Source organism: Dendrobates tinctorius, unplaced genomic scaffold, assembly GCF_039654945.1.
Source record: "Dendrobates tinctorius isolate UK_male_01 unplaced genomic scaffold, ASM3965494v1 ptg000020l, whole genome shotgun sequence".
Classification (NCBI taxonomy): Eukaryota; Metazoa; Chordata; class Amphibia; order Anura; family Dendrobatidae; genus Dendrobates; species Dendrobates tinctorius.
The window spans coordinates 13,629,627-13,644,252 of record NW_027361688.1 but is presented as its reverse complement, the minus strand read 5'-3'; the positions used below and the strand labels follow the sequence as shown (position 1 = coordinate 13,644,252).

The following is a 14,626-nucleotide window of genomic DNA, read 5'->3' as shown; positions in this document are numbered from 1 at the left end:
TTGCTTACTTCTATTCTTCCCATTCTGTAGATGTAATTTTTTTTTTTCTTGCCAAGATGTAGAATCTTGCATTTCTCCGTTAAATACCGTACTATTAGTCGCTGCCCATTGTTCAAGCGTATCTAGATCCTTCTGAATCCGTTCTGTCTTCTCTAGTGTTAACTATCCCTCATAGCTTTGCATCATCTGTAAATTTGATTAGTTTACCTTCAGTTTCCTTATCAAGATCATTTATAAAAATGTTCAACAACACTAGGGCCAGGACAGAGCCTTGTGGTACCCCAGTTGAAATATTTTTCCAGTTGGACGTGCAACCATTTATTACCACTCTTTGAGTACGATCAGTGAGCCAGTTATGAATCCACCTAATCGTAGCCTTGTCAATCCCATACTTGGTCATTTTTTCAATAAGGATAGTATGAAATACTTTATCACATGCTTTGCTAAAGTCTAGATATACTATATCTACCGCATTTCCCTGATCCACCCAGTCAGTGTATCTAATATAATTCTATGTAATATTTATCTATTTTCTATCTATCTGTAAGAGGAAGCAGTGACACCCTTGAAGAGCCCTTGCGGAATGTGAGCATAGTGAGGAAAGCTAGCCGGGTGCAATCAGGTGAAACCAATTTGTACCAGAAGAATTTCAAGGGTAGCAGCTTCATGTGCTTGACCTGATCAGGTGATTCGCGGGGCAGAGCCCCAGGATATAAAGGCCCTGCATGCCAAACCACAACTGGATTTGGCACCAAGCATAAGAGAGGAGCACACGCAGACTAGGGATGGCGTTGAGGCCAGCGTGACAGGCCTCAGCGGAAAGTCTGCACCACTCAAGTGCTGGAATTAAGGGTCAGACCACTGTTGGGAAGATCCAGAGTTCCGACTTCACCAGTCAAGACGAGGACCTGTGCTCTACGGTGGGGAATACCCAAAGACCAGATTTCGCCTGTGAAAAGCCGAGTCTTAGTCCTCTCTGCTACAGGCCCAGCAGATATTCGTCGATGGTCAAGCAGTGAAGATCCATGGGGAGATGAAGAAGGCATGCCTGTGAAGACCACAGAGGGATGGAGTGAGCGAGCAGGGCCATCACTTCCAGTTTTGACATACGGTACTTGGATTGGACAGCGTCAGGACGACAGGTTGGGAGGAGGCCGGTTGTTGCGTGGGAGGCTCAGCGTACTTTTAATACACTTAGTCAGAGAGAGACTTATGGCCAAGTGGGAGAACCCCATGACCCCCGCTAGGGACATAATTTCAGAGAGAGCAAGAAAACCTATGTGGTAACTCCTGTGGACGGGCACACAACTTTCGCGAAGAGAACTTTAGTATTGCATAGTGGAGAACTTCCATTTTTAATTCATTCGTAACAGTATCTGGTTTATTGTTTGATCTATCCCATAGATCATATCTATTTATCCATCTATCTATTATCTATCCATCTATCTACTATCTATTTATCTGTAATCTATATATTTTCTATTATCTATTATCTATTTATCTGTAATCTATATATTTTCTATTATCTATCTATTATCTATGTATTATCTATTATCTATCTATCATCTATGCATTATCCATCTATCTATCCCATAGATCATGTCTATCTACATCTTATATAAAAGGCTGTTTCTACCAGCAGAATTAATGAGACATGGCCCCTTTAAGAAAAATAATTAGTCTGGCAGCATATGAAAGCCTCGCTTCCTGAATAATGACTGAATTCTGCGTCTAACAAGAGCCCGCTGATGAAGATGCTCCAAATCGCGGTATAATTGGTGATAATTTACTCCCGTTACCACAAAGAGCACTGGGTTTTAATTAGTGTGAATCCCCAGTATCAGAGGCCGCTGCACTGACGAGGTTAATTACAGCTTCTTCGAGAAGATTAACCTTTTTTCTTACATTGCACCTAGAAGGAATTCAATAAAACCTCTACAGGGCTTTTATTAATAAGAGTGGGAAGGAAATCTGCCAGAGATGGAGAAAACCAGAGGGAAATGCAACATAGAGGTTAGAAGGTAAATTTATACTGAGCTCAGTGAGCCGTAGGTTAAAGGGGATTATCAGTAAAATAAAATATGAGATCGGTGGGTGACTATTAGAACGAAGGGACCATGGTGGTCTAGAGAGCGTCATTGTTTCCATTATAGTACAGCTACCTTCCCGTACGTGTGATTATGCCTGCCCCTGATATACAGATACCTTATTGTAGGTGTGACTGTGCCTGGTCCTGCCATACAGCTGCTTTCCTGAAGGTGTGACTGTGCCTGGTCCTGCTATACAGATACCTTACAGTAGGTGTGACTGTGCTTGGTCCTGCTGTACAGCTACTTTCTTCTAGATGTGACTGTGCCTGCCCCTGCTGTACAGCTGCTTTCTGTTGGTGTGACTGTGTGTGATTCTGCTGTACAGCTGCTGTCCTGTAGTTGTGACTGTGCCTGGTCCTGCTGTACAGCTGCTGTCCTGTAGATGTGACTGTGCCTGGTCCTGCTGTACAGCTGCTTTCTGTAGATGTGACTGTGCCTGGTCCTGCTGTACAGCTGCTGTCCTGTAGATGTGACTGTGCCTGGTCCTGCTGTACAGCTGCTTTCTGTAGATGTGACTGTACCTGGCCTTGTTATACAGCTGCTTTCTGAAGGTGTGACTGTGACTGGTCCAGTTGTACAGCTGCTATCCTGTAGATGTGACTGTGCCTGGTACTGCTGTACAGCTGCTTTGTGAGGGTGTGACTGTGCCTGGTCCTGCTGTACAGCTGCTTTCCTGTAGGTGTGACTGTGCCTGGTCTTGCTGTATAGCTGCTTTCCTGTAGGTGTGACTGTACCTGGTCCTGCTGTACAGCTGCTTTCCTGTATGTGTGACTGTGCCTGGTCCTGCTGAACAGCTGCTTTCCTGTATGTGTGACTGTGCTGGTCCTGCTGTAAAGCTGCTTTCCTGTATGTGTGACTGTGCCTGGTCTTGCTGTACAACTGCTTCCTTCTAGATGTGACTGTGCCTGCCCCTGCTGTACAGCTGCTTTCTGTTGGTGTGACTGTGCCTGCCCCTGCTGTACAGCTGCTTTCTGCTAGTGTGACTGTGTGTGGTCCTGCTATACAGCTGCTTTCTGTTGGTGTGACTGTGCCTGCCCCTGCTGTACAGCTGCTTTCTGCTAGTGTGACTGTGTGTGGTCCTGCTATACAGCTGCTTTCTGTTGGTGTGACTGTGTGTGATTCTGCTGTACAGCTGCTTTCCTGTAGATGTGACTATGCCTGGTCCTGCTGTACAGCTGCTTTCTGAAGATGTGACTGTGACTGGTTCAGTTCTACAGCTGCTATCCTGTATGTGTGACTGTGCCTGGTCCTGCTGTACAGCTGCTTTCTGAAGGTGTGACTGTGACTAGTCCAGTTGTATAGCTGCTTTCCTGTAGATGTGACTGTGCCTGGTCCTGCTGTACAGCTGCTTTCTTGTAGGTGTGACTGTGCCTGGTCCTGCTGTACAGCTGCTTTCTGAAGGTGTGACTGTGACTAGTCCAGTTGTACAGCTGCTTTCCTGTAGATGTGACTGTGCCTGGCCCTGCTGTACAGCTCATTTCAGAAGGTGTGACTGTGCCTGGTCCTGCTGTACAGCTGCTTTCCTGTAAGTGTGACTGTGCCTGGTCCTGCTGTACAGCTGCTATCTTGTAGGTGTGACTGTGCCTGGTCCTGCTGTACAGCTGCTTCCTAGCAGCTGAACCCCTAAGATGCCACAGTAATTAGTTATCTTGGCATCTAAGGTGTTTTATAGCCACAATTTTGTAATCTTTAATTCCAGACACTTACGGTTTGCATTGTTTTGTCCTCTATTTTATGCACAGCTAGGGCACATTTTAGAAATTTGTCAGGTAAGGACCCTTTGGACCCTTTAACCACCTCTTATTTCTATTTGCATTGATCAAGTTCCACCGCACTGGCTATGTTTGGTGAAAGGAAAGCTGCCCTATTATTTCTCAGGCCCGATAAGCCCCAATTTGGATTTGTGGGGGAATATTATGATCTATGTACAGATCCTCAGGGTCATAACATAGTAGATCCACTGGGGATGGGGGGATAGAATACTAATTGGGCATTTACACTTATGTGAAATGTAAGACACCACATTGGGAACAAAGTTTGCCAATGAAGATAAGCTTCAATCATTGTATGTTGTTCACCTGTTCCGGCTTCATCTCTGCTGTTCCACAATGTTCCGGGCATCATCCGACATTTCCAAATCTGCTGTTCTATGGTACTCTAGGTGTAATCTGGCATATCCAGCTCTGCTATTCCACACTGCTCCAGGTACCATCCAGCATTTCCAGCTCTACTGTTCCACGTAATTCCACTGGTGCTGTCCAGTATTTCCATCTCTGCTATCCCGCATTGCTCCAGGTGTCATCCAACATTCCCAGCTCTTCTGTTCCATGGTACTCCAGATTCAATCTGTCATATCCAGCTCTGCTATTCCACATTGCTCCAAGTGCCATCTGACATTTTCAGCTCTGCTGAAAAAAATCATGCTTCCGGTACTGTCCATAATTTCCAGTTCTGCTGTTACATACCGCTCCAGGTACCATCCAGTATTTCCAGCTCTGCTGTTCCACATTGGTCCGGGTATCATCCATCATTTCTAGCTTTGTTGTTCCATGCCACTCTAGGTACTATCTAGCATTTCCAGCTCTGCTGATTTACGTAGCTCCAGGTGCCGCCCAACATTTCCAGCTCTCCTGTTCCATGTTACTCCTGGTGCCATCCAGCATATCCAGCTCTGCTGCTCAACGTCGCTAGAGGTGATGTCCAGCATTTTCAGCTCTCCTGTTCTATGCTGCTCCAGGTGGTGTCCAGCATTTTCAGCTCTTCTGTTCTATGCTGCTCCATGTGGTGTCCAACATTTTCAGCTCTCCTGTTCTATGCTGCTCCAGGTGGTGTCCAACATTTTCAGCTCTTCTGTTCTATGCTGTTCCAGGTGGTGTCCAGCATTTTCAGCTCTCCTGTTCTACGCTACTCCAGGTGGTGTCCAGCATTTTCAGCTCTCCTGTTCTATGCTGCTCCAGGTGATGTTCAGCATCTTCAGCTCTTCTGTTCTATGCTGCTCCAGGTGGTGTCCAGCATGTTCAGCTCTCCTGTGCTATGCTGCTCCAGGTGGTGTCCAGCATTTTCAGCTCTCCTGTTCTATGCTGCCCCAGGTAGTGTCCAGCATGTTCAGCTCTCCTGTGCTATGCTGCTCCAGGTGGTGTCCAGCATCTTCAGCTCTCCTGTTCTATGCTGCTCCAGGTGGTGTCCAGCATATTCAGCTCTCCTGTTCTATGCTGCTCCAGGTGGTGTCCAGCATCTTCAGCTCTCCTGTTCTATGCTGCTCCAGATGGTGTCCAGCATCTTCAGCTCTCCTGTTCTATGCTGCTCCAGGTGGTGTCCAGCATCTTCAGCTCTCCTGTTCTATGCTGCTCCAGGTGGTGTCCAGCATCTTCAGCTCTCCTGTTCTATGCTGCTCCAGGTGGTGTCCAGCATCTTCAGCTCTCCTGTTCTATGCTGCTCCAGGTGGTGTCCAGCATCTTTAGCTCTCGTGTGCTATGCTGCTCCAGGTGGTGTCCAACATCTTCAGCTCTCCTGTGCTATGCTGCTCCAGGTGGTGTCCAGCATTTTCAGCTCTCCTGTGCTATGCTGCTTCAGGTGGTGTCCAGCATTTTCAGCTCTCCTGTGCTATGCTGCTCCAGGTGGGGTCCAGCATTTTCAGCTCTCCTGTTCTATGCTGCTCCAGGTGGTGTCCACTGTCCAGCATCTTCAGCTCTCCTGTTCTATGCTGCTCCAGGTGGTGTCCAGCATGTTCAGCTCTCCTGTACTATGCTGCTCCAGGTGGTGTCCATTGTCCAGCATCTTCAGCTCTCCTGTTCTATGCTGCTCCAGGTGGTGTCCAGCATGTTCAGCTCTCCTGTGCTATGCTGCTCAAGGTGGTGTCCAGCATTTTCAGCTCTCCTGTTCTATGCTGCTCCAGGTGGTGTCCAGCATGTTCAGCTCTCCTGTGCTATGCTGCTCCAGGTGGTGTCCAGCATTTTCAGCTCTCCTGTTCTATGCTGCTCCAGGTGGTGTCCACTGTCCAGCATCTTCAGCTCTCCTGTTCTATGCTGCTCCAGGTGGTGTCCAGCATGTTCAGCTCTCCTGTGCTATGCTGCTCCAGGTGGTGTCCACTGTCCAGCATCTTCAGCTCTCCTGTTCTATGCTGCTCCAGGTGGTGTCCAGCATGTTCAGCTCTCCTGTGCTATGCTGCTCAAGGTGGTGTCCAGCATTTTCAGCTCTCCTGTTCTATGCTGCTCCAGGTGGTGTCCAGCATGTTCAGCTCTCCTGTGCTATGCTGCTCCAGGTGGTGTCCAGCATTTTCAGCTCTCCTGTTCTATGCTGCTCCAGGTGGTGTCCAGCATCTTTACCTCTCCTGTTCTATGCTGCTCCAGGTGGTGTCCACTGTCCAGCATCTTCAGCTCTCCTGTTCTATGCTGCTCCAGGTGGTGTCCAGCATGTTCAGCTCTCCTGTTCTATGCTGCTCCAGGTGGTGTCCACTGTCCAGCATCTTCAGCTTTCCTGTTCTATGCTGCTCAAGGTGGTGTCCAGCATTTTCAGCTCTCCTGTTCTATGCTGCTCCAGGTGGTGTCCAGCATGTTCAGCTCTCCTGTGCTATGCTGCTCCAGGTGGTGTCCAGCATTTTCAGCTCTCCTGTTCTATGCTGCTCCAGGTGGTGTCCAGCATCTTTACCTCTCCTGTTCTATGCTGCTCCAGGTGGTGTCCACTGTCCAGCATGTTCAGCTCTCCTGTTCTATGCTGCTCCAGGTGGTGTCCAGCATGTTCAGCTCTCCTGTTCTATGCTGCTCAAGGTGGTGTCCAGCATTTTCAGCTCTCCTGTGCTATGCTGCTCAAGGTGGTGTCCAGCATTTTCAGCTCTCCTGTGCTATGCTGCTCCAGGTGGTGTCCAGCATTTTCAGCTCTCCTGTTCTATGCTGCTCCAGGTGGTGTCCAGCATCTTCAGCTCTCCTGTTCTATGCTGCTCCAGGTGGTGTCCAGCATCTTCAGCTCTCCTGTTCTATGCTGCTCCAGGTGGTGTCCAGCATCTTCAGCTCTCCTGTTCTATGCTGCTCCAGGTGGTGTCCAGCATCTTCAGCTCTCCTGTTCTATGCTGCTCCAGGTGGTGTCCAGCATCTTCAGCTCTCCTGTTCTATGCTGCTCCAGGTGGTGTCCAGCATCTTCAGCTCTCCTGTTCTATGCTGCTCCAGGTGGTGTCCAGCATCTTTAGCTCTCTTGTGCTATGCTGCTCCAGGTGGGTGTCCAGCATTTTCAGCTCTCCTGTGCTATGCTGCTCCAGGTGGTGTCCAGCATTTTCAGCTCTCCTGTGCTATGCTGCTCAAGGTGGTGTCCAGCATTTTCAGCTCTCCTGTTCTATGCTGCTCCAGGTGGTGTCCACTGTCCAGCATCTTCAGCTCTCCTGTTCTATGCTGCTCCAGGTGGTGTCCAGCGTTTTCAGCTCTCCTGTTCTATGCTGCTCCAGGTGGTGTCCAGCATTTTCAGCTCTCCTCTTCTATGCTGCTCCAGGTGGTGTCCAGCATTTTCAGCTCTCCTGTTCTATGCTGCTCCAGGTGGTGTCCAGCATTTTCAGCTCTCCTGTTCTATGCTGCTCCAGGTGGTGTCCAGCATCTTCAGCTCTCCTGTTCTATGCTGCTCCAGGTGGTGTCCAGCATCTTCAGCTCTCCTCGTCTATGCTGCTCCAGGTGGTGTCCAGCATCTTCAGCTCTCCTGTTCTATGCTGTTCCAGGTGGTGTCAAGCATTTTCACCTCTCCTGTTCTATGCTGCTCCAGGTGGTGTCCAGCATTTTCAGCTCTCCTCTTCTATGCTGCTCCAGGTGGTGTCCAGCATCTTCAGCTCTTCTGTTCTATGCTGCTCCAGGTGGTGTCCAGCATTTTCAGCTCTCCTGTTCTATGCTGCTCCAGGTGGTGTCCACTGTCCAGCATCTTCAGCTCTCCTGTTCTATGCTGCTCCAGGTGGTGTCCAGCATGTTCAGCTCTCCTGTGCTATGCTGCTCCAGGTGGTGTCCACTGTCCAGCATCTTCAGCTCTCCTGTTCTATGCTGCTCCAGGTGGTGTCCAGCATGTTCAGCTCTCCTGTGCTATGCTGCTCAAGGTGGTGTCCAGCATTTTCAGCTCTCCTGTTCTATGCTGCTCCAGGTGGTGTCCAGCATGTTCAGCTCTCCTGTGCTATGCTGCTCCAGGTGGTGTCCAGCATTTTCAGCTCTCCTGTTCTATGCTGCTCCAGGTGGTGTCCAGCATCTTTAGCTCTCCTGTTCTATGCTGCTCCAGGTGGTGTCCACTGTCCAGCATCTTCAGCTCTCCTGTTCTATGCTGCTCCAGGTGGTGTCCAGCATGTTCAGCTCTCCTGTTCTATGCTGCTCCAGGTGGTGTCCACTGTCCAGCATCTTCAGCTCTCCTGTTCTATGCTGCTCCAGGTGGTGTCCAGCATGTTCAGCTCTCCTGTGCTATGCTGCTCAAGGTGGTGTCCAGCATTTTCAGCTCTCCTGTGCTATGCTGCTCAAGGTGGTGTCCAGCATTTTCAGCTCTCCTGTGCTATGCTGCTCCAGGTGGTGTCCAGCATTTTCAGCTCTCCTGTTCTATGCTGCTCCAGGTGGTGTCCAGCATCTTCAGCTCTCCTGTTCTATGCTGCTCCAGGTGGTGTCCAGCATCTTCAGCTCTCCTGTTCTATGCTGCTCCAGGTGGTGTCCAGCATCTTCAGCTCTCCTGTTCTATGCTGCTCCAGGTGGTGTCCAGCATCTTCAGCTCTCCTGTTCTATGCTGCTCCAGGTGGTGTCCAGCATCTTCAGCTCTCCTGTTCTATGCTGCTCCAGGTGGTGTCCAGCATCTTCAGCTCTCCTGTTCTATGCTGCTCCAGGTGGTGTCCAGCATCTTTAGCTCTCTTGTGCTATGCTGCTCCAGGTGGTGTCCAGCATTTTCAGCTCTCCTGTGCTATGCTGCTCCAGGTGGTGTCCAGCATTTTCAGCTCTCCTGTGCTATGCTGCTCCAGGTGGTGTCCAGCATTTTCAGCTCTCCTGTTCTATGCTGCTCCAGGTGGTGTCCACTGTCCAGCATCTTCAGCTCTCCTGTTCTATGCTGCTCCAGGTGGTGTCCAGCATTTTCAGCTCTCCTCTTCTATGCTGCTCCAGGTGGTGTCCAGCATTTTCAGCTCTCCTCTTCTATGCTGCTCCCCCGGTGGTGTCCAGCATTTTCAGCTCTCCTGTTCTATGCTGCTCCAGGTGGTGTCCAGCATCTTCAGCTCTCCTGTTCTATGCTGCTCCAGGTGGTGTCCAGCATCTTCAGCTCTCCTCGTCTATGCTGCTCCAGGTGGTGTCCAGCATCTTCAGCTCTCCTGTTCTATGCTGTTCCAGGTGGTGTCAAGCATTTTCACCTCTCCTGTTCTATGCTGCTCCAGGTGGTGTCCAGCATTTTCAGCTCTCCTCTTCTATGCTGCTCCAGGTGGTGTCCAGCATCTTCAGCTCTCCTCTTCTATGCTGCTCCAGGTGGTGTCCAGCATTTTCAGTTCTCCTGTTCTATGCTGTTCCAGGTGGTGTCCAGTATGTTCAGCTCTCCTGTTCTATGCTGCTCCAGGTGGTGTCCAGCATCTTCAGCTCTCCTCTTCTATGCTGCTCCAGATGGTGTCCAGCATGTTCAGCTCTCCTCTTCTATGTTGCTCCAGGTGGTGTCCAGCATTTTCAGCTCTCCTGTTCTATGCTGCTCCAGGTGGCATCCAGCAAATCCAGCTCTGCTGTTCCACAGTGCTCTACGTGCCGGACAGCATTTCCAGTCTTGCTGTTCCTTGCAGCACCAATGCTTCTGGTCCCTTTTGCACATCCTCACCTGCGAATTGAGCCTTAACGTTGTACATGAAGCTTCAAACCTCCCATGTCATATCTGGTGGCTAAGTGGAAGTCCCCAGGTGAGTTTGGGCCTTGTGACACCAGTTCTACCCTAATGGGAGCTCTGTGTTCTCCCTTGGATGTGACACCCAGAAGGGAACTTCAATGTCCATGTAGTTGGGCTTTAACTTGCCAAACTATGGCCCATGGCTACAGTAGGTGCAATGGTCGCAGTCGCTTCTGAGCCCTTTGCCTAAAGAGACCCCCAAAGCCTTTCTATCACATATATATTGTATGTGGTAGGTGGGGACCCTGTTATATTTTGCACTGGGGCCCAGAAGCTTCAAGTTAACCCTCTGACTGCTGAAATGGCAAACTTGAAGTGAGAATTTGGAGTTTATAATTTGGTTTGTGTCATCTTCTAAAAATGTATTTATTTATTTTCCCCATTCTTGGAAATAAATAAAAGAAATGTTAAAAAAAGAAATAAATAAAAGGTTTGACCTTTTCGGTATAATAAATAATATAAATAAAATCGTACTAACTCTCTAGTTTGCTGTGATTTCACGCAGCCCCATCCTTCTCCTCTCTATCCTCGCTGACAGGTGAGCATCCGTTCTGCTTTATTCCGTATTTATCGCCGCAGCGCTCACTGATATTTATGGAACATAATAAATACTTTCTCTGAGCCTCCATAACAATCATTCCTCGGTGTCAGGTGATGATTTTACATTTCACCATTCAGACAGCCGAACAAATGATGGCAGAAGCGCAAGATAGAAACTTTCATTTCTGTCTCCCTACGTTGCTGAGATCGAGCGGCCGCGGTGTATGATCATAATACTGCACAGTTCTCCTGATTAGCAATCACGGATTACACGGGAAAGATAAAAAAAAGGGTAGAATATTCTGCATCATATTCAGCCTGTCGGAGGAATATAGCAATAAGTGATAAGTCTGTAAATAGCATCATCTATTATCTATCTATTATCTATATCTATTATCTATATATTATCTATCATCTATCTATCATCTATATATCTATTATCTATCTATCTATCTATTTATCTATCATCTATTATCTATCTATTATCTATATCTATTTATTATCTATTATTTATCTATTATCCATCTATTATCTATCTATTATCTATCTATTATCTATCTATCATCTATTATCTATCTATCTTTTCTATCTATTATCTATGTATCATCTATTATCTATTATCTATCTATCTATCTTTTCTATCTATTATCTATATATCTATTATCTATCTATCATCTATATCTATTATCTATCTATATATCTATCATCTATATCTATTATCTATCTATATATATCTATCATCTATCTATTATCTATATATTATCTATATATATCTATTATCTATATATCTATTATCTATCTATTATCTATCTATCTATCATCTATATCTATTATCTATATATATATATATATCTATTATCTATTATCTATTATCTATATATCTATCATCTATAGCTATTATCTATCTATCTATTTATCATCTATATCTATCATCTATCTATTATCTGTCTATATATTATCTATCTATCTATTATCTATCTATCTATCTCTCTATATATCTATTATCTATATATCTATCATCTATATCTATCATCGATCATCTATATCTATCATCTATCTATTATCTATCTATATACTATCTATTATCTATATATATATCTATTATCTATCTATTATCTATCTATCATCTATATCTATCTATCTATCTATCTATCATCTATCTATTTATCTATCTTTCTATCATCCTCACTAAACCACTTTTACACTTTTAGGTTCCTAAATATATAATCATCATGAAACAATGGTAGAAAAAGTAAAAGAACTTCTCCATAAAGATTCATAGTGTAATAGGTCTACCTGCAGTCCTATGTAAAACCTGCGCGTCAGTGCGTGCAATCACTCGGCTCATTAAGAATCCCCTTCTGCGATGGGTGTACTCACATTTGCACATGGGGCGGCTGGAATCGTCCCTGGTTGATGTTGTAGAAGGTGAACGCCTGGGTGGGATTGGAGCTGTACTCGTCTAGCTCAATAATGACTCGACTCGGCGGGTGCCTTCTCGATGCCATGATGTGCGAGTGGGTGTACGCCATCGTCGCAGTGTGGTCCTGGATTTATTTTCATACGATCGTCCCTGCTATCTTCCCACCCCGATGAGAGACGAGTCTGTCATCTTCTCCGTCTCCCCTCCTAGAAATCCTAAAAAAAAAAAAAGGCAGAAGATGTAAGTGTTTCACACATGAGCCATGTGCGAAATCCCCGGCGGGGAGGGGGGTGTATATTTATGAAGGCTTGTCATAGTCCGTTATTATCCCCCCCAACATTTTTAACCCTTCATTCGCAAATTGAGAACCATTTTTAGAAAACAAAGGGTTAACGCATCTTTAAAAAGTAAAATAAATATACCATCGATTTCTGAGGATTTTTTTTTTTTTTTTTTTCAATCTGGATCTAACGCCGCCAACTCCAAACAACCCATTTTTTTCTCTCCCGTCCTTTGTATTAATTTTTTTTTCTTCCAGGAAAGATAAAAAAGAAAATTAATTTTACATTCCCGCACATGACAGGCGACAAGCCTTTAAATGTTGCTAAAAAGCAGCCATTAAAATGACAGAGCTTTGTGTTTTTTTTTTGTTTTTTTTTTAACAGAAGGTAAGTTTTTTGTTGTTTTTTTTTCTCCCGCCACGCAGGAAGATATAATTACCGTCAGACACTGGAAACAGGAGCAGATTTCTAATTGAGGCTTTATTTTACCCAATCTTTACATCGTAAATGGTTACGAGAGCAGGCGGAGGGCAGGAGAACGTGATATGGAGCCTAGAAGGCCACAGTGTTCCTAAATAATACCGCCATCGCGTGCTGACGTAATACTGCTATACGTGGTCTATGTAATAATGCCAAAAACGGACCATGCAGAACACAAAAAAGCATAAAAAAATAGATGGATTGGACCATAGAGGACTGGAGTAAGGTCATCTTCTCTGATGAGTCTAGTTTTCAGCTTTGCCCAACACCTGGTCGTCTAATGGTTAGACGGAGACCTGGAGAGGCGTAAAAGCCACTGTGTCTCTTATTGTGCAGAATTAATGTCAGCCTGTTGGCTCGGCCTCCACAATAGTCACGGTCTGTCTTGCGGAAAAATCAGTCTCCCACCCCGGTAGAATTGAGCATCCTACAAAAATTTTCTAAAATACATTTCTTTACGTAGCCTCTGGGAGGTTGCCAAGAGGCCTACAGTAACATTAAAGGAGCTGCAGGAATTTCTGGCAAGTTTTGGTTGTGTACTGCATGTGACAACAATCTCCCATATCATTCATATATTTGGGCTGTGGGGTAGGGTGGCAAGGCGGAAACGCTTTTTCACAAAGAAAAGCATCCAAGCCTGGATATGTTTTTCCAAAGACTACATCAGTTCTACCAAAAGCATGAGGGAAAATGTGTTTTGGTCCGGTGAGACAAAAGGTTGAACTTTTTGGCCATAATTTCAAAAGGTATGTCAACACTGCGCATTATCAAAAGAACACCATACCCACAGTGAAGCATGATGGAGACAGCATTGTGATTTGAGGCTGTTCATCGGCAACTCGAATTAGGTTCTTAGTAAAGATGGAAGGAATTATAAACTGTTCCAAATATCAGTATATTTTGCAACAAAACCTTTAGGCCTCTGCTAAAAATCTGAAGTTGAAGAGAAATTATATCTTTCCTTATGATAGTGACCCTAAACAACGTCCTAATCAGCAAAATAATGGCTTCACCAGAAGAAGAAATCTGAAGTTGAAGAGGTATTTCACCTTTCCGCACGACAGCGACCTACAAATCAGAAAAATAATGGCTTCACCAGAAGAAGAAATCTGAAGTTGATGCGGAATTTCATCTTACCGCAAGACAGCGACCTCCAAATCAGAAAAATAATGGCTTCACCAGAAGAAGATCAAGGTTTTGGAATAGCCCAAACTTGAATTTGTGTTAAAATCTGTGGGTGACCTAAAGATGGCACTATACACAACAGATGCCCTCGCAATTCGAGAGATGTGGAGCTACTGCAAGGAAAAGGGGGCAAAGATTGACAATTCTAGATGTGCCATGAGGATAGACTCCTACCCAAAAAGACCCAAGTGCCATCACACAGCTGTGAGTGGTCTGTGACTGCAGAGGACTGGGTGGTAGACGCCACTAAGTAGTGGTGGCTTTATAGTAGTAGATATACCAGTGGCATAATTTGGGGGTGGAGAGGATCAGAGGTGTTCAACTTCTTCAACGCTTCTTCTTCAAGCCCAAAGTGAGGACCTCTCCGTCAAAGAAATAAGACCCTTTCTCCTCCATGATCTGGCCATCCTTCCTACCCCTTTTAGGTTTTTATGAACATTCCTTTTAAGACTGTAGGACGTTTCCTACTGACATCTAATAGGAAGAATGAAGGTAGAGGAAAAAATGAGGGATTATTGCCGATGTGACGGTTTCGGCAGGCTCCTGCTCCTGACCTGTGCGGCTCCGCTCCTGATTATGCGGTGGCTGGCGTTCTGTTGTGCGCCGTGATCGAAGAAGCAGACAGCCCCCAGACCTCATTAACTGCAGCATATGTTAGTGAGATTTTAATAGCGGGATGTCACCGCGCGATATTTATGGCTGGGAATTCTTACTTCTGTGGTAGGAACCCGCTGAGCCGCTCAGACAGTAATCACACTCACTTTTCAATATCA

The 14,626-nt window shown here is 46.0% G+C and overlaps 1 protein-coding gene across 4 annotated transcripts in view; it reads right to left on the bottom strand.

The window, feature by feature from the left end:
* MPPED1 (metallophosphoesterase domain containing 1) overlaps positions 1 to 14,626 on the bottom strand; it is a 79,123-nt gene that overhangs the window by 32,043 nt on the left and 32,454 nt on the right. For 3 of the 4 annotated variants that reach the window (XM_073567727.1, XM_073567726.1, XM_073567724.1), the window contains exon 2: positions 11,865 to 12,122. In XM_073567727.1, coding sequence (XP_073423828.1) covers positions 11,865 to 12,016 — 152 coding nt within the window. In that variant the 5' untranslated portion in view covers positions 12,017 to 12,122. Of the gene's footprint in view, positions 1 to 11,864; positions 12,123 to 14,626 lie in introns of those variants that run through there. The other variant, XM_073567728.1, reaches the window with a different exon arrangement.